This window comes from Geotrypetes seraphini, chromosome 9 (assembly GCF_902459505.1).
Source record: "Geotrypetes seraphini chromosome 9, aGeoSer1.1, whole genome shotgun sequence".
Classification (NCBI taxonomy): Eukaryota; Metazoa; Chordata; class Amphibia; order Gymnophiona; family Dermophiidae; genus Geotrypetes; species Geotrypetes seraphini.
Window position 1 is genome coordinate 33010552 of NC_047092.1, and position 25242 is coordinate 33035793.

Here is a 25242-nt window from a genome sequence, read left to right on the forward strand (position 1 = left end):
TCATTACCCTGAAGATGTGTCCTGTGAAGATACACTTCTCCCTCCGTATTCACGGTTTCAGCATTTGCAGTTTTGATTATTCATGGTTTTTAGCTTGCTGGCTCCTCCCCCCAAATTACATCAGCTTGCACAGAGAAATCACCGCCGATTCCCAGCACTTTCTTCACCGTGTTTTGCCTCTCCTTCAAGAACAGACAAGGTCTCCCACCATGTTATTCGCGGTTTCACTATATTCACGATGGTTTTTAATAGAAAACAGCGAATAACATATGAAAAAGTTATTTGCGTTTCTGTTAATCCCCTCCCTTATCACAGCGAATATGGAGCGAGAAGTGTACTACACTTCTGAGAGGACAACTTGTAGATTGAGAGGCTCTCATGAATTCCCAGAATGTTATGTTCCTCGCCCCCTTTAGGCCCTAGACAATGTGCACACACTGCATAACTAGAGAGAGACTAAGAGACAGACCAATCCACTGAACTCAAGAGTACTTTTAAAGTCCGTCAAAATCTACTTTTTCTATCCATAATGTAGGCATCTTTTGAATGCAACAGGTCTCTTCGACCTACTGAATTCTGCACATACAGAATCAAAATTATTTTAGAATTAAAAATTGCTAATTTTTCCCCTCCACACCCCCCCCAAAGAAAATTTCTCTATTGAAGACACTAATCTACAGTAAGTAGATGAACTACAAAAACAAAGAATACTATAAAAGCACTGATGAAATAGAAGAATCCAACGTGGAACAGAAGAAACAGTAGACAATCTGTAAATAAATTACAATGGATAAACTAAAACCATATAGATTAAAAAAGTAGAGAAGGTACTCACAGTATTTATTGATATACTTAATTTTAATATCTGTAAAGATAATAAAGATAAGAGTATTTGATTTTGAAGCATCAGAATAGTAGGGGGTATCAGTACTTAGTACCAGAGTAGTATGGAAAAAAAAATTACCATTTATGTTAAATTTTAAAGATTTGAATACTGTATATACTCGACTACAAACAGAGATTTTTGGGCCAAAAAAAAAATGGCCTCAAAATGGGGGTCTCGGTTTACATTTGAGTTTACTATCATAATTTTTAAAAAATATCCAAATTTAAGCCTACTGGGCTGGGGGGAATGGAGTCGCAGTTAAGAGGCAGGCCTGACATGCAAGGCAGGCAACCGATTCCTCCAGGCAGCAACCGCGGCAATCCTCCATGCTGTTTCTGGCCGCCGGGAGGAGTCAGTGATGCTTCTGGATTGTGAGCAGCCCTACCTTCTGTCCTGTCCCAGTCCCGCTAAACCAACTGGCACTAACGAAGCCAGATGGCACGTGGGCCTTCCCTCTTGCTAAATCGTTATAGGCTCTGCTAGTCTTGATCCCACCCCTCAAAATGAGGAAGTAACTTCAGAGAGGGGCGGAATCCAGACTGGCAGAGCCTATAGCGATTTAGCAAGAAGAAAGGTCCACGCAGCGTCTGACTTCGCTTTTGCCAGCTGGTTTAGCGGGACTGGGACAGGACTGCTCACAATCTGGATGCGCCGCCGACTCTTCACTTCCCCCTCCTTCCAGCAGCCAGTACACAGCATGAAGGACTGCTGAAGCCATCGCCAGGAGGAATCAGCTGCCTGCCTCGTATGTCGGGCCTGCCTTTTACCCACAACTCTGTTGGAAGCATCAAAGGGTAAAAGGTGATGGAGAGAGATCTTAGATGTAGGTGGAGGGAGGGAGAGAGAGATAGATGAGCTGTTGGAGGAAAGAGGGGAAAGGATATGCTAATGAAGGGGGCAAGACAGCAGATACTGATTAGAAGAGTGAAAATAAAGGGGTGTAGAGAAATAGAAGAGACTGGAAAGGAGGAGAGAGGGAAGGAAGAGTTAGCAAAAAAAAAAAAAAAAACCTGGAGAAATAGAAGCAGATGGAGATGCAGAAAAATAAATGGCAGAAAACTGAAAGGAAAAGGTTAAAGTCAGAGATGGATGTAGGAGAGGAAGTAAAGAATGGAATGAGAGAAGAGGAAGATAATTTTCTTTCCAGGGTCTGCAGTCTAAGACAGAAGAAAGCAGAAACTGGAATAAACATGAATAAAATGGCCTGACAAGAAAGGTAGAAAAAAAATCATTTTATTTTTAATTTCATGAACAGAAAAAGCAGTTTTACTATAAACTTGCACTGCTTTCTTTTTATATTCAAAAGTGTGGAGTGCTGCTTCTCTTTCTCTGGTGTTGAACTGCATATGGCTTCTTGAGGTTTAAGTTTGATTTTTGTCTACATTTATTTAAGTTTGTGGTTGCTTGTAGTTGTGGTTTTCCTATGTGGGGGCCTTGTTGTGAATTTGTTAGCTTTGGGATATATGCATCACAGATATTTGTATTATGTTTAGTGACCTACGAGATAGCTGATGAGGAGGGAGGGTGAACAGTCTTTATAGATTGACTTGAATATAAACTGAGGTTAGAAATTTGGGTTATCATGGTAATCCAACCTTATTTCCCCCTTTTGGAGGGGGAAAAACCAGATACCTCGGTTTATATTCGATTATATATGGCAGGGGTGTCCAATGTCGGTCCTCGAGGGCCGCAATCCAGTCGGGTTTTCAGGATTTCCCCAATGAATATGCATGAGATCTATTAGCATACAATGAAAGCAGTGCATGCAAATAGACCTCATGTATATTCATTGGGGAAATCCTGAAAATCCAACTGGACTGCGGCCCTCGAGGACCGACATTGGACACCCCTGATATACGGTATGTTAAATATTAACTTTTTTTTATTCATCTAGATGGCTTACGTGCTTTTTTACATTGAGATTTTTAAGTTCTTCGAGTATGTAGACTCCATGCACTTTGAATTTTAGTGTTTTCAGATGTTTTAATGGTTTGAGATATATAATGTTATTCAATGATTTTAGAGACATTTTTGGATTTTGAGATTTCTTCTGTGGTTGGAATGCACCAGTGACATCACTGGAACACATTTTTTTAAGCTCTATGTGTTCCACCGCTTTTTATTTTTGAAGCTTTTCTTCAATTTTTTAAAGGTCATTTTTGTAGCGTTTTAGGTGGTTATGGATTACTGAACATCTCAGGATCCATTTTAATGATTTTTTTGATCTTTTAAATGGATGTATTTTGTGTAGTTAACATTTACATCTTATCTTCTCACTCCCTAGAGCAGTGTTCTTCAACCGCTGGTCCGTGGACTGGTGTCGGTCCGCAGACATTTCTTGCTGGACCAAAGGCTGGCATGTGCATCGGGCCCCAGACTGTGCTCTTCAGCTGCCGGTCCACAGTGCAATCGATGTGGCGTTGTCTTCGGGCCGGCTCCCTCTTCCTCAGTGCTGCAATGCACAAAGCCATGGGCAGAGGCTCCTACACGCATCCTGCGCCTGAACCAGAAGCCTTCTCTCCGACATCGCAAGAAAGAGACTTGGGGAGTACTGGTAGACAAGTCAATGAAGCCGTCCGTGCAATGCACAGCAGCGAAAAGGGTGAACAGAATGCTAGGAATGATTAAGAAGGGGATCATGCCGCTGTACCAAGCCATGGTACGCCCCCACCAGGCACTGGTCACTATACCTGAAGGACATTGTACTACTCAAAAGGGTCCAGAGAAGAGCGACTAAAATGGTTAAGGGGCTGGAGGAGTTGCTGTACATCGAGAGATTAGAGAAACTGAACCTCTTCTCCCTTGAAAAGAGGAGACAGAGGGGACATGATCAAAACATTCAAGATAATGAAGGGAATAGACTTAGTAGAGAGAATGAGAGGGCACTCTCGAAAGTTAAAAGGGGATAGATTTTGTACAAATGTAAGGAAGTTCTTCTTCACCCAGAGAGTGGCGGAAAACAGGAACGCTCTTCCAGAGGCTGTTATAGGGGAAACCACCCTCCAGGGATTCAAGACAAAGTTAGACAAGTTCCTGCTGAACCAGAATGTACGCAGGTAAGGCTAGACTCAATTTGGGCACTGGTCTTTGACCTAAGGGCCACCATGGGAGCACAATGGACCACTGGTCTGACCCAGCAATGGCAATTCTTATGTTCTTATGAGGTATGGGATGCATGAGGAGCCGCTGCCCACAGCTTTGTGCACTACAGCACTGAGGAAGAGGGAGCCGGCCTGAAGATAACACCGGGGGGCAGGCCAGAAAGAGGGAGGAAGAGGGAGCCAGCCCAAAGATAACACCAGGGGCAGGCCAGAAGGAGGGAGGGAGATAACAACGGTAGGGGGAATGATTTTATTTTTTAATTTAGTGATTGATTTACCTCTGCTGTCTGTTCACGAAGAACTGCATCTGTTTCTTTTCTTCTGGGGTTGTACTGCATGCAAAGTCTTGCACCTTAGGGTTTTTGTTTGTATATATTAGTACTTTTAGTTTTTGGTCCCATATTTGAATGGGGTTATCTGTGTTCTGGTAGGAATGAATATCGAGAAGCATACAGTGTGCTTTGTGTAGCTTAATTTTGTGGTTATCATTATGTGTTGTTAATACGATTATATTGTGTGTGTGTATATATATATGAAAAATGAATGGAAAAATGGTGTTTCAATTAGTGTATGGGGGCAGGGTCTTGGGCAGAGATTGAATGGAGCTAGGTGGGGTCTGGCCCATGACTTAGCCCAGTCTTCAACTGCCGGTCCACAAAATAATTATTTTATTTCCGCCGATCCATAGATGTCAAAAGGTTGAAGAACACTGCCCTAGAGGATTTGTTCTTATTGTTTGATCCCCTTTGCTTGTTTAATTGGGTTTCTACCCTGTTTAAGTGCTGCACCAATTTTTATTGTTTTAAGTTTTTAAATCCTTATTATTCATCACATCAGGCTTCCACTATATAAGCCTGGTTGCACACACAAGTTTACCTGTATGTCAGCGACTATGTGAACAGGATACTGCGAGTACCTTCTCTACTTTAATCCATGTGGTTTTATTTTATCCATAGTGTTTGAGGTTTTTGCTTTTACCAAGTAAACTTCTAAATTGCTTGATAACCTTAATGGCGCACCCGTTAATGAGTATTTTTGATAGATTTTCAATATTGGAGTGAGCTGTGCATTCACACCAGCTGATTTTTATTGCTGGCAGAAGCTGTTTATGATACCAGCAAGGTAAGCCATCTTTCTTTGGCTTTTAATTTGTATGGATTTGTTTCTCAGTTAAAAGTTCTTATATTGTCATTAAATTGGCATTTGCATTGTGATTTATTGTCACAGTTACTCGCCCCTGAGCAGCCTTGTTTGGCGAAACTTGGGCATTGTTGCTGGAAGCACTCTGAATAAACATGAATTTATCTCCAAATTAGAACAGAAGAAATGGTAGACAATTACATGGAAATGACCATGTAAGCTCAATTATTGTTTCTCAGCAAAGTCAAATTGTGATGATCCACCTTTTTTGGTCAGCCTGGTCAATACCAGTCACCCTGAGTATCCTTGGGCCCGCTCCTGACAAGCTTTCCCTTTCCAGGTTGCTAGCCCTGGGAGTCTCGTTTTCTAACCCCTTTGCCTCTCAGGGTGAGTAATGAGCTCCCATGTATCTTTTGCAGTGTCTATGTGCAAATGAGCTCCTTCAGTGTTGTCTCTTCCCAGGTTTAAACCCATGCTGTATTCTGATAGCAACTTCCTACAACAGATTCCTTATTCAGGTCCAAGAATCCTGGTGACAGAGAGTATCCCATCACACAAATATTAACCACTTTGTGCATTTATTCTGTTCAAAATAAGAAAATCTCACACACTCTGCAGCATTGAACCTTGAAAGATGCAGCTAAGTATCCCACATAAAAAAAACTTTGCTTTCATTTGATTATCAAGGGATTGCCAGTTTCCAGTGTAGAGAAATGCAAGAAAGCTTCAAAGATTACCACAGAAGGTAAACACTGGATTTTATCATTTTCCTATCAACGCAGTTAACGCTTATGGCTTAAATACATAATTCTGGCCAGGCATAAAACCAGCAGTTTGTCTCCCTAACTTAAGAGGTCCTTCTACCAAGCTGCAGTAAAAAGTGGCCTTAGAATGCCCTTACATAGGTTCTCCCTGTGCACCAAGGCCATTTTTACTGTTATAAAAATGTACTAATGTGGCCATTTAAAAACATTATAAGTGCACATATTTACTGCACACATTTATTTTGTAGGCAATAAGAGCTCATATGCTATTCCTGTGCTAATTACTAATTCCTGTAGTAATTGCAAGGCGGCCCACTCCCCCCCCCAAACAAAAAAAAATTATATTTTAGCATACAGTTAGTGCACACACATTTGGCACTTTCTGCAGGACACCCGAGTACATCCTGCATTGGCCATTTTAAGATGCATTAGGTGCGTGTTAGTGCCTAAAGCAGCTTAGTAAAAAGATCCCTTAGTAAAGCATTAAGATTAGATCCTTAACTTAAAACATGGAATTGCTGGAGATATTGTTCTCAGATAATCCATACCTCTTGGAGCGTATTGATGTCAACACCATCTCCCTGAATAATACGGATATATGGTGGAAGCACCTTATAGCCTTTTGAGTTTTCAGTTGGAAGAAACTTCTTTCCTAATATATCCAATACCTGTAAACAAAAACAGGCAAAGAAAAAGTACTTATTCCTGATCCCCTAAAGAAAAGGAAAAACAAAAATGCCCTCTTACAAGAACTGATTGAACATTGCTGGAAAAATACCTTGAAAAAAAAAAAAAAAAAAAAATGTAAAGGGTGAATTTTTGGTAGCTAAAATCCTTAACATATCTTATCTTTTCCCATTTCTGCTTGTTTACCCTATGCCCACTTTTAGTTGGTTGCTCATTTTGGATCATTTCCTTTCTTTTAGCCTCCTTCTCTACCTTCTTTCAACCTTTATAGATGGCAACCGAGGGTACTGCCAGACAAACTTTAGGCACTTGGGTGACCGGGCATGTGAGTCTTTCAGCCCTCCTGCTGTTTATTTCAACAATAAAAGAACATTATTAAGGAGCCCAACTACTATAAAGTAATATTCTCATATTAAAATGACAATCTTCAACATCTGTCAATCAGAGATAAACAGAGTAGTTCAAGAATTATCTGCTGTCTTCTCCATAATCAAGATCAGCACTTTTAGACTCCTCAGCTCACATAGCATGTACTGGCCAAATAAGAGTCATGATCTTAAGATACGATCTTTGTCATCTTATGGAAAAACTAGTAACTTAATGTGTCAGTATACTTAAGAAAATAATATAAAAATCATTTAGTAAGCACATTAAACTTGAATGCACATGAAAGGGACAAGCTAGATGTATCTCAATTTGTATTAAAACGTTATCCCAGTTTTGATAAGACAGTAGGGGTAAAGGAAGGTAATGAGATTTAAGAACCACTGATTGTATTAAGCAGACTTAAAAAGAACCTGCTTTTCAATATCTGGTTAGTGTGCAATATTTGATTTCCATGTGCAGTGATATTTCCCTCATTTAAAAGTCATTTAATGGACAGAAGAGCATACTACGGACACACTCAACACACTAGAACAAACTCAATCACATAAGGGGCCGAAATCTAAAACATAGGCTAAGTCGTGGGCTGAATTTTAAATTAAGATACTTTGGGGTCCTTTTATTAAAGTACGCTAACCTATTTAATGCATGCTAACTTTGCACCTTAATAAAAGGACCCCTTAGTCTTAGTAGAAGTATAGGGTTACAACCTCTCCAACCCCACACCGGCTCTGTGATGTAAACAAAATAAATAAAATACTTTTCCTCTCTCTTTTAGGTCCTAGTTCATGCTTGCTGTCTTAAAACACCAGCTCTGACAGGGTACATATTTCAAATCTGGCATACTGTAATCACAAAAAAGAAAATAAAATTATTTTTTTCTACCTTTTGTTGCCTGGTCATTATTCAAATCATGTTAGACCCAGACTCTGGCTGTCTTCTGATAACTCACTTGCCAAGGTCTCCTGCCCATTTGTTGTTTTCTTCTTTCTTCATGCTAATCATCCATGTTCCATCTCTGTCCTCCCCTTATGTTTCCCTTCCCTCCCCAGAGGTCTGGCATCTTTCCTTTTTTTTTTTGTCTCCATCTCCGCAGCTGCAGCGATGGACCCCATCATCCCCAGATCCACCATCTCTCCATTTCTCTTCCCAACTAACCTCCTATCCAGTATTTCTAGCCCCCCTCCACAACCATCCCTTGTGTCCAACCCCTCTCCCTTTCTGTTCCTTCCCTCCATCCCATTGTCCACCATCTCTCGCCCTCTCCTGTTTTTAGACCCATTATTTCTTCCCCTCCCCTGCCCCACCCTCAGTCCGGCATATGCATGTCTGTTCGGACCCCTCCTTCCCTCCCTCCGTGTACTTCTACACCAGGGCCTACTGCCGCCAGCCCCCCTCTCCCCCCCATCAAAAGCCTGCATGTTTTCCTCATCTTCAAAGCAGCCTGCAGAGAATCACCTGTCGGCTGTAGCGAACCTAGTAGGCTGTCGTCAGCCTCCGCAGCACATTCCCTCTGCCGGGTCCCCCCATCCTCTGACATACGGGACCACGCTAGAAGAAACATGCTGCGGAGGTCGACAGCAGCCTGCTAGGCTCGCTACAGCCAGACTGCATTGAAGGTGAGACCGGGAAGCCGGGATGGAAGGAACAGAGGGCCAAATCATGGGTCAAATTTAATTACCCCTCGGGACTGAGTTTGACACCCCTGCACTAGAGGCTCTAGTGGCAATTACAAATTTGTATATATTACAAGCTGGCCTTATTCAGCACTGCTATATTTAGGTTTAATTCTCAATATCTTCTTACTGCCTATATTTTTATCCCCTATCCAAATCATTCTGGATCGGTCCTAAGTCCCATCAAGGACAATATGTCATTTCCAACAGAGGCCAATCCAGATCGCATGTACCTGGCAGGATCCCAAAAGGTAGACAGAATTCCATGCTGCTTATCCCAGGAATAGGCAATGGCTTTTCCCAAGTCTACCCAGACATTTTCCTTCAATAAACTTGTCCAGATCTTTAAGACCAGTTAAAAATAAATTGTTTTTACTACATTCTACAGCAATGAAGTCCAGATTACTGAATTTAAAAATATTCAGATGTGTTTTAAACGGGCTACTTATAACTTCATGGATTGTCCTATTTCTGTACTTAGAAGTCAAGCAATTCATATTTGCCCTATGCACTCTGCTCATGATTTTAAAGATGTCTGTCATCTCTTCAGTTGTCTCCTCTAATCTCTTTAGCCTTTGATTCACAAGGAGCAGTTCTCCCCCCTCTTGTTGTTTTGGGCTGCCCTTCTCTGTACCTTTTTTCAGTTCTGCTAAATCATTTGCGATGCAGTGACCAGAATCATGCACAAAATGCAAGGTGAAGTTATATAATGTAGTGATAAAGTGGCAGGATGAGATTCTCCATTACGTACTTTGCTGCTGCACATTGAGCTGTGAATTTCAACATATCCATGACACCTAGGTTCTTTACTTGGGTGGCGATTCTAATGTGGAACTTAGCTTTGCGAGGCTATAGTTTGGGTCAGGCCTTAATATCAGCCAGCGGATAAGACATAATATAAAAATACTTTTTTACCACTGTACCTTTCAGTTCAAAGCGGTTTACAAAGTAAGAAAGCTTTTTTTTTTTTTAAAACACAGGCAAAAGGGAGCCCAGATGAACTTTTCTATCAGGTTTCCCTAACCGCCCCATTTTAATTACTATTCTGCAAAGACACTTCATTCGAATCATGCATCGCTAAGCTTCCCATCCATTTTCTAGTTTAAAAGCTGCTTTATTTCTTTGTTAAAATATTAGAACCATCATACAAACTTGACTGGTTAGGGTAGAGCCCATCCTTTTGGAACACACTACAGAGGCAACACAGACAGCTCTGAAGCAGAACTCTAGCATAGCACATCACCACCATACTGGGGGACATCTGTTCTAGGTTCTGCAACTTGCTGCATTCTGTGACCTAAGAACAGCAGCTGCAAAGTTTAGAGATACATTGAGGTGGGGGGGCGCATAGGACCATCAAATGCTAGAGAAAAAGCACCCAGTTAACTTAATAAAGGTTCATGGTGCTGGAGATTAATAGTAACTGGTATTGAATGAGCTGTCAAAAGAGGTGAAAACAAATACCAACAGAACTACACACCTGCAGCCAAACTTTACAGGAAATGAAATCAATACTGAGAAAACTGGTTTTTACACAGGGAAAGCCGTTCTAAAGTAACACATTAGATACATCTAGGAGGTTAAGTGTCAGCAGAAATACTACATGTTTTGGTGGGCATTTGAAGGTGGAGTTGAGTGGAATTTAGGATTTATACCTATACTTTGCAAAATAGACTGTTCCTTCTTCAGGTACAGTAGATATGCAGAGGGTGCACAATCTATTCTTTTTGCCTAGGGACTAAGATCGCAAGGAGCGACTCATGACTATTGTTTGTTAATATAGTTGATGTAGAGGAGTAGCTGGTTGAGACCAGGGAAGCTCGGGCTCAAATTCCACTGCCACTCCTTATGATCTTGGGCAAAATCGCTTAACCCTCCACTGCTTCAGGTAAAAAGAAAAAAGAGAAAAAGAAAAAGAAAAAGAGAGAGAAAGAAAGAGAAAAAAAGAGAGAGAAAAAGAGAAAGAAGGAGAAAGAGAAAAAAGAGAAAGGAGAAAAAGAAAAAAAGAGAGAAAAAGAGAAAGAAAAAGAGAGAGAAAGAGAAAGAGAAAAAGAGAGAAAGAGAAAAAAGAGAGAGAAAAAGAAAGAGAAAAAAGAGAGAGAAAAAGAAAGAGAAAAAAGAGAGAGAGAAAGAGAAAAAGAGAAAGAAAGAGAGAAAAAGAAAAAGAGAGAGAGAGAAAGAGAGAAAAAGAAAGAGAGAGAGAGAAAGAGAAAAAGAGAAAGAAAGAGAGAGAGAGAAAGAAAAGAGAAAAAGAAAGAGAGAGACTGTACACCCTCTAAGGACAGGAAAATATGTACTGTACCTGAAGGAGGAACAGTATCAGTTATTTTAGGACACTTTACTTAAAATTTCCAAACCAAAAGTAGTGGCATTTTTTTTCTCAAAGGAAAATAAAAGATTCTGACACATCACTTATATGTAGTGTTGGCATGCATGTATGTTTACATGCATCTCTGCCAGGAATTACACAAAAAGGCCCAGATTCTCTAAAAGTGCGTCCCGATTTTAGGCAGCTGTAGGCGTAGGGATTTTAGGCAGCTGTAGGGATCTCTCTGCCGCTATAAGTATAGCGGGCCGCGGCCTGTCCGATCGGATGCCACCCCCCCCCCCCGACAATACTGACCGACCGCCCCCCCCCCCCGACACTACCAACCGCCCCCCCCCCCCGACATTACCGATCTCCCTCCCACCCCGACACTACTGATGCTGGCAGGAGAGTGTCCAATCCCTCCTGCCCGAAGACGGCACCCCCCCCTCCTGCCCGAAGACGGCACATCCCCCCCCTCCTGCCTGAAGACTGCACACCACCCCCCGGCGCTAACAACCCCCAAACTAACCTGTTCTTCGGGCCAGACGGTTCTTTCCCGTCTAGCCGGTAAGCCCGCCTCGTCTAAATGAGGCGGGCTCGCCCCTTCCCAGCCCATCCCACCGAAGCCTAAGGCCTGATTGGCCCAGGCTCTAGAAGCCTGGACCAATCAGGCCTTAGGCATAGCGGGTCCGCCCATCCCCACTAAGTCTAAGGTCTGATTGGCCAAGTGGGGATGGGCGGACCCGCTATGCCTAAGGCCTGATTGGTCCAGGCTTCTAGAGCCTGGGCCAATCAGGCCTTAGGCTTCGGCGGGATGGGACGGGAAGGGGCGAGCCCGCCTCATTTCGACGAGGCGGGCTTACCGGCTAGACGGGAAAGAACCGTCTGGCCCGAAGAACAGGTTAGTTTGGGGGTTGTTAGCGCCGGGGGGTGGTGTGCAGTCTTCGGGCAGGAGGGGGGGGGTGCGCCGTCTTCGGGCAGGAGGGGGGTGCGCTGTCTTCGGGCAGGAGGGATTGGGCACTCTCCTGCCAGCATCGGTAGTGTCGGGGTGGGAGGGAGATCGGTAATGTCGTGGGGGGGGGGCATCCGATCGGACAGGCCGCGGCCCGCTATACTTATAGCGGCAGAGAGATCCCTTGCCGCGATAAGTATAGCAGCTGCGTCTACTTACAATGTAGACCAGCATTTTGCTGGCCTACATTTTTAAGGTTTCTTCCTCTACTAGGGAGATGCGTAGGGCCACCTAGGTTCGCCTAAGGCCCTTAGGCGAGCTTAGGCGTCTTGCGGGTCTCCCTAGGCTCCCGGAGGTGCCTTCAGGCCTGCCTGGGGAGTATTTTTTTTTTTTTAAACGTGCATCCCGATTGGCTGATTAGACAGCTGTAAGACGCCTACAGCTGCCTAAAATCGGGACGCACTTTTTGAGAATCAGGGCCAAAAACTTTGCGTTTTGCAAAGTGTAAGTAAATTCTAAATTCCATCCAACTCCACCCTCAAATCCCCACTGAAATGTTACTTTTTAAAACCCATCATCTTAAAAAGAAAACAGAGAAATAAGACTTATGTTTTGATCATAGACTAGTCTTACCTTCAATACAGTATCAAGAGGATTTCCAGAATCTGGTCTTACTATAAGGGGTGCCTCTGGACTTCTGGACTCAATGATATTTCTTAAATCTTCACCCCAAATTTTTTCACAGGCATTATAAATATCATAGCTATCACTGACCACGGACACGGGCACAGAGGAGAACTGTGTCACAATGTGCTCAAAAGCATCTCGCTCATGTTCTTTGCCCCAGGCAGTAATGGTACTGGAAAAATAGACAAATGTTAACAGGATGTTACTAAGCTGTTGATTTTAAGGTTATTGTTTTGTTGCCTTTAGGTCAAACTACACACATTAAACACTATAATTTAGGAGCAAATGTCTAATCAGCATGCATCAAAACAATGAAAACTGAATTAAATGCCATTTATCTAGATGCTCTGTGCGACAAGGTGTTGTACCACAGGGATGCATTACAGAGGTGCACTTGTACACTAATCTAATCTTTAGGTTTGTATACCGCATCATCTCCACGTTCGTAGAGCTCATAATTAAACTTCCTACAATGCTACTAATGAATAAAAATCCCGACACGTCTAAATTATGTAAAATTTAGAAGCAAAAAGTTAAGAATCAAAGCTCTAAGTTATACGGTTCATTTATTCTGAGTAAAACATCAACCTAATTTATTTGAACCTGCTTACTCACACATGTAATATTTCCCCTTAACAATAAAAGAACTCTACAGCAATAAAAAAATGTTTATATATAAACCATAGTAATTTTATAGCCCAGTGAGAGCAGTAAAAGTAGTATTATTTACCTAAGAAACCATAGAATACAGTCAGATATACTGGATGAGAACAATCCTAGACAGTGGCATACCTAGCATATGTGAAGATGTCAAAAATGTAAGACAGGAACAGCATAGACCTAACTCGAAAAAGCCTCAGAAAGGGCCCTCCCACCTCACCAAAACGGCTCAAAGAGGTGGTCGCGCGTTCACCTCAGTAGCAAAAAAACCTTCATTATGTGATGAAGTCTTATGCTGTGCTGTAATGTGCCAACGAAAATTAAATAATAGAGGAATTATTCCACTTATCTTCACTGATCGGTACACCAACGGTGGCCAGCGTTTCACAAATTCCTGCTGCCTCAGGGTGTATCCCGACCGATCAGGTTTCTTTCAGAACAGGACGCCAAACCGCCTCTCGCTCCTGAGAGGACGCCAAGTTTTTTTTAAAGTCTAGAATCTTTGCTTTTTAATGAGCCCTCTCTATACTCATCTTAATATTAAATCGTACCATGCAGTGATCACTGGATGCCAGATGATCACCCACTGTAACATCAGCAACACGTTCACCATTTGTAAGTCCAGTATGACCCCATCCCGCATCGGTTCCATTATCAACTATTGGAACGGTACATAAATTTAAAGTACGTGGGACAACAGCGCACCAACAAAGCCGCTTGGACAAATGCGTGCAAGACGTCAGCACACTGGATTAAAACTTAACTTTAAAATGCTTTGAAGGTTTTTTTTGGGGGGGAGGAACCCCCACCCCCACACTTTACTTAGAAGTGTTGCCGCTGCCGTTGAGGGGAACCCCCCCCCCATTACAGCAGAAAGTGTAATTTTTCCCTCTTTCCTCTCCAGCAACACATTTAAGTAATGGTTCTCCGTGAACCACATCTCCGTGATTGCCACTATATCCAACTCCTCTTCTTCCATCACAGCTTCTAGAACCAGAATCTTGTTTCTCATACTTCAAGCATTAGTATATACTGCTTTCCAGACATTGACCCCTTTTTCCATCAGTGTAGGTGTTTTCAGTGATTTACTTACCTGAGGACTTATACTCACCTGGGAACTTTGATCACCCTGCCTCATCACTTCTAGTTTAAAGCCCTCTTCAGTAGATTAGCCAGCCTGCCAGCAAAGACACTTCTTCCCTTCTTTGATAATGCACACAATCCCTGCTCAGCAGCCTTTGGAAAAATCATCCCATGGTCCAGGAAGCCAAAACGCTCTTGATGACACCATCCACGTAGCCATGCATTCATCTCCAGGAAGTGAGCTTCTCTGCCCTGGCCTTTACCCTCGACAGGGAGGAAGGACGAGAATACCACCTGCGCACCTGACTGCTTCACCTTCTCTCCCAGAGCCACAGTCACTTTTGACACATTTCGCAGGGGTACCACCACAACCAAAACATAACTTTCATGGATTTCTCTAAACAAATCAGAGCTGTTATGGGTCTGAGCCACTACAGGCGCCCACATTTCAAAATGACTGGGAGTGCAAAACACAAAACAAGTTAGCACTCCCTGGGCACAAATGAAAGAGCTCACTCAATACTGGGGATGTTCTACACTACAGAGCTGGCTTCTGAGACCCACTGCTCAAAACTCAATGTGGAGATGAGAAAAACATGACACACAGTTAAAAAACAAAACCATGTCTGTACAAGATTCTACTCGTGGCCAAAAACACAAATTGGAGAACAGCACATGACACTAGCAAGGAAACAAATACGGATTACTTCATACAAGCAGATATAAAAAGCCTAGTAACACAAAAGGGTCTGATGTAACACGAGGACAACTCTGGAACTCTTCCACATATGCGCTCAGAGCAGCCTTTCCTCTTTTCAAGGGTCTTCTGAAAACATTACTAAGGTTCTTTAGCTTTTTCATCTAATGGGTCGTGGGCTGGAAGGAAGGGTAGACCTGAAGATGACAGTTTGGTTTTAAAGTTTTATAATTTCTGAATGTGTGACTGTTCTTGAATGTGTGATAATTTGTCCTTAAGAACATTTGGAATTCCTTTCATTTGTTTGATCAGTTTTAGGCCCACATTCTCAACACTTTAACGTCAACACTAAACTGTTTTCAGATGGTTTAGCCTGCACGCATTTTAGCAGCGAATTATCAAAACGGCTTATCTCCGTCTTTAGCAAGGTTTCTAGCAGTCTCCAACACTAAAATGGGCTCTTCAACATTAAAATGAGCACTACGGTGGATTCTTTAAAATTGCCGAGCCAGTCTCCAAGAACGGAGTTGGCTTTTGGCAACATAAATCAGCGACTGGTCCAGAGGTGCCGGTACAGTGACAGCACTGTTTTAAAAACCCAATGTGGCAGTGTCGGAGACTGCTAGAAAGCCAACTGACACCCCCCCCCCCTAGGAGCGGGAGAGATGCCCACTCTCTTCCGCCACAAACACCCCCTCCCTGGAGCGGCTGCCCACTCTCTCCCACTGTAAGTGACCCCCTAGCAGTGGGACGGGAGAGATGCCTATTCTCTTCCACTGCCAAACATCCTCCCCCTCCCACTAATTCCAACCCCTCTTCCCTTTATCTTGAATTAGTTGGCTGACTGGAGGCATGCCTACTCCCTGCAGCAATCTGGCCTGCCTCTTCAAAATGGGCCTGCCCCTCCCCGGTGCATCCTGGGATGCACCGGCAAGGGGCCTGAGGCTCTGATTAGTTCAGGTTCTCTAAGGCCCCTCCCATAGGAAATGCAAATTTAGCGAGTCTTCGCTACTCTCCACCACCTCATTTGCATGAGCGTTTTTTGGGAGAATAACTTGCATTTTAATTCACTACCAGAACAGCCCGTTGTTTTTTAGTGCGTTTTTTAAAGAATCTAGGCCTTAGTCTCTAAACCACTTAATACCAACAGCACCATCACTCAGATTGAATAAACCAAAGGAATCCTTGTATGCCATCAACAAATACTACTTTACCACATGATATACATCCTCACTAGATTAGGATTTTAAGCAAAAAGAAGCCAGACAAAAAAAATAAATCCAGGAAGTTACTATTGTTCTTATAATAAAGGAAAATTCAGAAGAAAACGCAAGATGGTAAGACAGCCTATACTACTACACTAGTACAGTGGTACCTCGGTTTACGAATGCACCAGTTTGCGAGTGTTTTGCAAGACGAGCAAAACATTCGCAAACTTGGAGTATTGTGTTCAGTTTTGGAGACCGTATCTGGCGAAAGACGTAAGAAGACTTGAGGCGGTCCAGAGGAGGGCGACGAAAATGATAGGAGGCTTGCGCCAGAAGACGTATGAGGAGAGACTGGAAGCCCTGAATATGTATACCCTAGAGGAAAGGAGAGAGAGGGGAGATATGATTCAGACGTTCAAATACTTGAAGGGTATTAACGTAGAACAAAATCTTTTCCAGAGAAAGGAAAATGGTAAAACCAGAGGACATAATTTGAGGTTGAGGGGTGGTAGATTCAGGGGCAATGTTAGGAAATTCTAGTTTACGGAGAGGGTAGTGGATGCATGGAATGCGCTCCCGAGAGGTGGTGGAGAGTAAAACTGTGACTGAGTTTAAAGAAGCGTGGGATGAACACAGAAGATTTAGAATCAGAAAATAATATTAAATATTGAACTAGGCCAGTTACTGGGCAGACTTGCACGGTCTGTGTCTGTGTATGGCCGTTTGGTGGAGGATGGGCAGGGGAGGGCTTCAATGGCTGGGAGGGTGTAGTTGGGCTGGATGGAGTAAGTCTTAACAGAGATTTTGGCAGTTGGAACCCAAGCACAGTACCGGGTAAAGCTTTGGATTCTTGCCCAGAAATAGCTAAGAAGAAAAATTAGGGCTTCAATGGCTGGGAGGGTGTAGATGGGCTGGAGTAAGTCTTAAGAGATTTTGGCAGTTGGAACCCAAGCACAGTACCAGGTAAAGCTTTGGATTCTTGCCCAGAAATAGCTAAGAAGAAAAATAAAAAAAAAATAAAAAAAATTTAAATTGAATCAGGTTGGGCAGACTGGATGGACCATTCGGGTCTTTATCTGCCGTCATCTACTATGTTACTATGTTACTATGGTGCCTCGTAAACCGAGCTTGCCTCGCTGTACGAGCGCCCCCCCCCCCCCGGCGAACCGGCATCCCCCCCCGCTCGCATTGCCCCCCTCCACCGTGATCCTACTCCCCCCCCCCTGAGCAGTCAATGACACCCTTTACCCGACTTGGCACCAGTGCCTGTGCCCGAAGATCCTCCCTCTTCTGGCGCGGCTGGGCGGTGCGTTGGAGATCCTCCTTCTGGTCTGGGCTGGGCTGGACTGGCTTTGAGCATTTGCGCATGCTCAAAGCCTTCTGGTCTCGCTCTCAATCTCGGAGAGAGCGAAGACCAGAAGGCTTTGAGCATGCGCAAATGCTCAAAGCCAGTCCAGCCCAGCCCAGCCCAGAAGAAGGAGGATCTTCGGGCACCCGGCACTGGTGCCAAGTCGGGTAAAGGGTGTCATTGATTGCTCGGGAGGGGGGAAAGTAGGATCGCGGTGGAGGGGGGGCAACGCGAGCGGGGGGGGGGAAGCTGGATCGCAGGGAGGGGTTTGGACTAGCGTTGGATTCCTCAAGAGGGGGGGGGGAGAATGGAGCCGGTAGCCTCGTGGAGGTGGGGCGGAGGAGGTGGAACCAATCAAAGCAGTTTCCCTTACTTCCTATGGGGAAACTTGCTTTGATATATGAGCAATTTGGTTTACGAGCATACTTCTGGAACGAATTATGCTCGTAAACCAAGGTTCCACTGTATTTGTTTTACAACTGCATCATTAAAAACTACATATTTATGTTGATCAGAATAGACAAATTCCCAAATCTGTAAAAGATCCAATACAGTTCCATGCTTGCCAGTTATCTCAATTGAGAGCACCCTCTTTTGGCCACCAAGTGGAAATTTGAGACCATAATGCAGGACAAGAGATTAAACAGGACTATGGAACTGTGATCAAGGTTAACTTCTCTGAAAAACTAAAATGCAAACATTTTAACTCACAAGGTTGGTATAAAAGCAGAACCAGTACCTGTGCTCAGCAGCTGGAACAGAAAATCCTGGAACTGGGTCTTTTGTCCCATAATATCTTTTAATTAAACCTATTCCGGCTACTGTATCAGTTCCTTTAAAGTTCACCAAGTGAGCAGAAGCTCCAATCCCTGCAGTCTTAGGAGAAAAATAAAAGATTAACTGTACTATGTATATGTTATGTGCGATCTTGTATCCTGCCGAATCTTCAGTTTTAGGTGAGTTACAAGCAGCTTCTTGTTACATAGAAAGTTTTATATAGGCGATTAATCAAAATAAACCTGAACTTGAACTTGTATAAACATGTTACAAATTGTTATACATGCTACATAAGTTATCAAATTGTTAACACATACTGTACATACAAATGGAGGTCATATATCAAAATCAGCAGCTGAACATTAACACCGTCTTTGTTCTGGGTGACTTGTATTAACAACCTGAGTCTCTCTGGACACATGGTAGGGATTTCTTTAAGAGAGAAGCAGTGTGCATATTGTAGTTGTGCGAATTTTGATGGGGAGTTCCACCCTTTTGCAATTTGGTAGTTGAAAAGGATTTCCTTTGAGATGTCTTGTATTTTATATCTTTTAAAGCTGGTCAGGTTATTAGAGAGTTATGTTGGTCAGCAGATCTACATAATAGATCAGTAAATCTGGGGAAGCTATTAGGGACATCACCATATAGCGTTTTAAATGCCAAGAGGCATAGTTTGAATTCTATTCTATTTTCTAATGGTAACCAATGTAGTTCGACAGTATAAACGTAATGGTACAAAATGGTCAAATCTTGATTTGTAGTACAGTGGTGCCTCACACAACGAACTTAATTCGTTCCAGGAGCAAGTTTGTTATGCGAAAAGTTCGTTATGTGAAACGCGTTTTCCCATAACAATACATGTTAAAAAAAATAATTCGTTCTGTAGCATAAAATATGCTAAGATGACATAAAAAAAGATAAATTTATCTTGTTAGAGCTGTTAGAATGATATAGAGGGGATCTATGTGAAGGGGAGGGGAGACAGGGGTTTTGTTGATCCTTGCTGTGTATTATAATCACCCCCCACATACTCCCCAGTACCTTTTTTAATTCCTCCCATCTTTCCCAGCCAGTGGCGTACAGGCCAGAAGCGCAGAGATCAGGAGCAATTCCTCTGCACGCCTGTGTGGGCCCATGCCGATCTCCGAATGGCTGCAGTTAGTTCTTGTGAGTCCCGCGAGAGCTGGCTGCAGTTAGTTCTTGTGAGTCCCGCGAGAGCTGACTGCAGCCATTCAGAGATCAGCGCAGGCCCAGGCAGTAGCACAGAAGGCTTGCTCTTGATCTCTGTCTGCGCTTCTGGCTGGGAAATTTGCTAGACCACCAGTTCGAGTGAGCGGGTGAGAAAGTTGCAGCAGTGGTGGCTTTTTTAAAAAAATATGTGGCGGCGGGGGGAGGTTTAAAAATATGCGGTGGCGGCGGGGGGAGGTTTAAAAATATGCGGTGGCGGCGGCAGGGGGGTTTAAAATATGTAGCGCCGAGAGAGGGCAGTTAAGGATGCAGCTCGGGCGACTTCGTTGTGTGAAACGAAGTTCGTTGTGGGAAGCAAGACCTGAAGTTCGTTGTGCGCAGCGTTCGCTGTGCGAGGCGTCCGTTATGCGAGGCACCACTGTATATGAGTTTTGTATTGGTTGAAGTTTTTCATTACCAGTAATTTGATGGAGATACCGGACAGTAGAGCATTGCAGTAATCCAATAGTGAAAGTATCACTGACTGCACTAGTATTCTGTAGTGCTTCTTAGTTTTTGTAGCATAAGAAAGGATTTTCAGACTAAGCTGTTAACATGATCTATCAAGGGTGACTCCCAGTACTTTGGAGGTTCTCTCATTGTTGGTTCCTTTTGTCAGACTAATATTACATGGGTTTAGAGTTTGTTATTTTCGGTGTTTAGTTTGAAATAGTATCTCTCTGCCTATTCTTGAACTTTAATTATGGTTCTGGACAATATTACATTAGAACATAAGAATAATCTTACTGGGTCAGACCAATGGTCACCTAGCCCAGTATCCCGTTTTCACGGTGGCAATCCAGGACCCTGGCGAGCGAACTAACAGAAGACAAACAAAAAAGATCCTGGGACCAACATCAAAAAGGTAGAAAAATAAATTTAATTTTCTATTCTTTAGATTACAATACATCATATTTCAAGTGTGTATCCTGCCTGAGCCAGTGTTACACAGTGAGCAAGAGCTAGGACCCAACAAGTGTGTTCTGTTTACATTTGGCAGCACCAGCATGGGGTTGGAAAGGGCAAAAGGGGGTGGGGTGGGTGAGGATGCAACGCTGTGTGTGTCTGGTAGCACTATTAGTGAAGAGGCTGCAAAATAAAACCCGTCAGCTAAATTTTAAAAAAATTGAATAACTTTTGCCTGAATTGGACAGCTCTATTCTGCTTGGCAATGCACGGTACTGCCACTAAAGTGGTCATGCAGACTATCCTCCTCTTCTACGAAACCGCGTTAGCGGTTTTTAGTGCAGAGAGCCGTGCTGAATGGCCCGCACTGCTCCTGACGCTCATAGAGTTCCTATGAGCGTCGGGAGCAGCACGGGACATTCAGCGCAGTTTCCTAGAAGAGGGGGTAAGTCTTCTGCTTCAACCTATTATGCCACGACTTTATGCAAAATTAACATACCTGAAGACAGTGGCAAGTTAAAGTAGGAGGGTGCAGGAAATGAACAAATTCTTTTCTGCAATTCTTTAAATCATCCTGTATTACTAATAGTGCTATAGTGTTATACTGGGCTGCAAGTCATAACATCTCTGCACCTAGCTGGAAGCCCATCCATTTAAAAGGAATTAATGAACAGCTGAGAAGAAATATGAGCAGCCTCCTGCCCAGCAGTCAGAGGGCAGAAAATAGATCCAATGCTTTACAGTAAATACATGCATAGAAAAAAAGGCACCAAGACATTACATCCAACACTACTACAAAAAGAAGTATATCAAGCCAGTATACTGTAATCACTTTATTACACTACATAATACAAATGATCGGGTACCAATACATTCACATGAACAAAAATGTCCTTAACTTTTGAAATCATCCAAATCTTAGAGCTCATATTGACTCTTTCCTCTAATCATCCCTTATGTCTACTAGCATAATATTAAATAATTTTAAAAAGCACAGGGGCATATTTTTAGAATATTGAAGTGCCCTGGTATTTTGATCTACTATATTTACTAGGGCTGCACATTAAAATACATTGTGATTATTAATGACATGCAGCCCACCTCTTGTCTTCCCTTCCCCCCCCCCCCCCCCCCCATCTAAAGCCAGTCTTTGGTCCTGCAGCCTCTGACCCAACCCGCCCTTCAAAAAAAGAAAGTTGTGTCAGTCTGCACTGGGCCGGGCAAGACAGAAAGGCCCAGTGCAGACTGCAGTTAGCCTTTCAGTACAATTGCTGTTCATGCAGCAGGGTTGAAGACTGGCTTCAAAAGATAAGCGAGGGCCAGGGTGGGTAGAGGGAGAGTGAATTAAGAGAACCACAGACAGGGCTGGGAGAGAGAGAATGGGCCTTTGTTAAGGAAGGGAAAAAAAAAAAGTATTGGACTGGCGGGTGAGGGAGAGGGTAGGGAGAGTTGGACCTGGGGTAGGAGAAAGGAAGATATTGGGGAGGAGCCCTTGGTGACTTAGACCCCCCTCCTTTGGGGAAGGGTCCCATCCAAAAGCTGCAGTATTTGTTTAATGGCTGGTGGGGTAGCTGAAGCCCCATCAACTGACAAAATCTACTGCCAGAATCACCTCCTTCCCTCTCATATTGCCTCAGGAGCAAAAGTCATGTCATGCCTCCAGCCACCAATGCCTGCACTCCCCAAACATGCTCAGCTCATGCATGAAATGAGCATGCTCTGGGAGTGCTGGTATCAGCGGCTGGAGGTACCCTGCTGACTTCCTTGCTCTTGAGGCAGCAAAAAGGAGAAAGGCGGCAGCTTTGGCAATGGGTTTCTTTAACTGGCAGGGCTTCAGCATCCCCATCAGCAAAGGTAGGATATCTAATGTGGGGAGAAGGGAGAGGAAAAGTGTGGTCCCCAGCCTACCCTTTCCCCATAGATTGCAATTAGTCATGATTAAAAATTTTAATCAAAATGCAGCCCTTCACATTTAGCAAAGTACAGAAACAATTACTTGAGCCTCACTTGGCTTATAAGAGCTGAACAACTCAAACAAAGAATGAGAGAACAGAGTTCTTCCATCATACACAATGTAAAGAAACCAACTAAACATTCACTGCGACACTGTTCACTTATCATGCATCATTGCACTCTTGTGCCTCTTTCCTATGGCGACATCTTCTTTCTGACACTTCCCTCTCACCCACTTTTAATCCCTCTTTTAGTTTGACCTTTCTATATGCTATCCTGATCTGTCATATCACATGATGTGGGACACAACCTGGTAAAGCATAACACATGTTAAGACTGCCACTGAATCGCAGCACATACAGGTAGGAGTTTTGAAAAATCGATTCAATACCGTGTTTCCCCGATGGTAAGACACTGTCTTATTTTTTTTGGAAGGCCAAAATATGCTCTAGGGCTTATTTTCGGGGGGATGCCTTATTTACCCTTTCATGTCCCCTCTGTATCTCTATCCTTATTCAGTAGGTCCTGCTTACCCTTTCTCTTCTTTGTGTCACTATTTCCATTTTCAGCTTTCCCCCCCTTTTCCTTTGTTACTGCACCCTGTAGCTAGAATCTTTCCACCCTCCCTCCACTCCGGCCCAGCCCAGTATGAAATATTTCCTTTTGTTTCCCTCCCCTCTCTCTTTCTCTCTCTCTTCTGCTCCCTCACCCACGAGTCCTGCATCTGGCCCTCTCCCTTCTACCTGCACCTGGCAACACCCCCCTGCTCCGCGGCTCTCTTCAGCAACTTGTCAGCAGCGGTGATCAAGACAAGCTACCGACATCGAGGCCTTCCCTCTACGAGTCCCGCCTTTGTGGAAAAAGGAAGTTGAAACAAGCGGGACTCGCAGAGGGTAGGCCCCGACGTCAGAAGCTTGTGTCGATCGCTGCTGCTGAGTTGCCGAAGAGAGCCGCGGAGCAGGGGATGTGGCCGGAAGCAGGTAGAAGGGAGAGGGAGATAGGAAGGCTGTAGATCTCCGGAGCATGACACCGACCCCGGCCAGGATGATTTCTTTTTCAGGCGTGCAACTTACAAGTCCGGCGTCGCAGCGGGAAATAGCCATGCTGAGCAGTGAGCTCAGCACTACACAGATGAAAGCCTTGCTTGCTGATTGGTCCGGCGGCACGGCCGCCGGACCAATCAGCAAGCAAGGCTTTCATCTGTGTACGTGCTGAGCTCACTGCTCAGCATGGCTATTTCCCGCCGCGACGCCGGACTTGTAAGTTGCATGCCTGCGTGACACACTACCGGAGCCACGGCAAAGGTGGAAAAGAGCCGCATGCGGCTCTGGAGCCGCGGGTTGCCGATCCCCGCGGTAGACAGAGGGACCACACGGAGTCACCCACCGTACCACCCGATTCGGGTAAGCGCAGGTATCGGTGGGTGGCTTATTTGCGGGGGGGGTGCCTTATTTTACAATTTTTTCTAAAAAGGGGGGGCTGTCTTATTTGATGGCCCTGCCTTATCATCGGGGAAACACGGTAGTATGAATCGAATTGAAATATTTTTTCCTGAATCGGGCAGCACTCCTCCACATGTATTTTTCCATTTAAATTAATAGTTTTCATCTTTACAAACCTGATAGGTAAAACTCTCTAGGAAACCTTTAAACCATAGGAAAACATACCTGAAAGGACTGTAAAATATGTACATAACGTAAATTCCACAAAACCTGTGACAAAGCAGGGAATCCTGGAGACAGTGTGATTAACAGATTCCTTCTGAATTTAGAATTAAGATGTACTATAGCACTACCTAGCCATGCTTTAAAATTAAAACCACTTACTATAAAGACATTTGAAGGACTAAAATACCAAAACAGGCTACCGAAAGTCACTTTTGCCAACTGCAAAAGGGCTACTATAACAAAAAGTACATAAATGAATGATCAAGAGCACTTGTCATGCATCTGTTTTTTTACCTCTTGAGAAGAAACTCCTCTGTATCCAAAGTCATGTAGTTTATAGTCCAATCCATCCAAATTCCCAGATGTCTCCATCAAATACTTAGCCAAAATTTTCTTCTGCTCTCTGGAATTTGTAGCGACTGTGATTGGATACCAAGTTTGAACAAGGATAGTCTATTTAAAAACACAAAAAAAAACAATCATTAGCAGGGCTATACAAATACTAGAGATCGCAGTATTCGGAAGTACTACGATTAGCCACATAACAAAACACAATTTTATTTTCAGTGTAAATTTAGATTAAGACTGTAGAAAAATTCTCAATTAACAGTCACAACTGCCCCAGAAAACAATAAAAAAAATAAAAATACCATAACTTGTTTCAAAACCAAATACAAAAATAATGGGAGTCTTAGACAGACCTCAATCCAATTTGTGAGCCAGTAGCATTCAGGATCTGTGTTTTCCACTGTAAAGAGAACATTTCCTCTCGGAATGACACTGCCCTCAGGAACAGCCTTCACTTCTATGGGAAGATGTCCATCATATTTCTGATCAAAACAGATGAACCACAATATTAGCCATTTATCCAATTAGATAATTATATTCAGTGAAGTGTGCTGCAGTGCTGGTGCATACTAACGTACATTAATATAAAATTATGTATGAAATTGGACCTACATAGTAACATGGTAGCATGCTTTTAATAAATCTAGCTTTAAAAAGGTCTTATAAAGCATTTTTCATATGTAAAAACATGTTTACATACAAATCTATGGCTCTTAAAAATTGAGTGGCCAGACTGAACACCTTTGTATGGCAGATGCAGTTTATATGGGAAGGAGTACAAAA

General features: G+C 43.3%; 1 protein-coding gene across 1 annotated transcript in view; it reads right to left on the minus strand.

Annotated features, from left to right (window-relative positions):
- NAMPT (nicotinamide phosphoribosyltransferase) overlaps positions 1-25242 on the minus strand; it is a 59007-nt gene that overhangs the window by 17515 nt on the left and 16250 nt on the right. The window contains exons 4-8 of the mRNA XM_033959280.1: positions 24813-24941; positions 24406-24564; positions 18321-18457; positions 12532-12757; positions 6440-6559 (exon numbers count right to left, since the gene is read on the minus strand). Coding sequence (XP_033815171.1) covers positions 6440-6559; positions 12532-12757; positions 18321-18457; positions 24406-24564; positions 24813-24941 — 771 coding nt within the window. The remainder of the gene's footprint in view (positions 1-6439; positions 6560-12531; positions 12758-18320; positions 18458-24405; positions 24565-24812; positions 24942-25242) is intronic.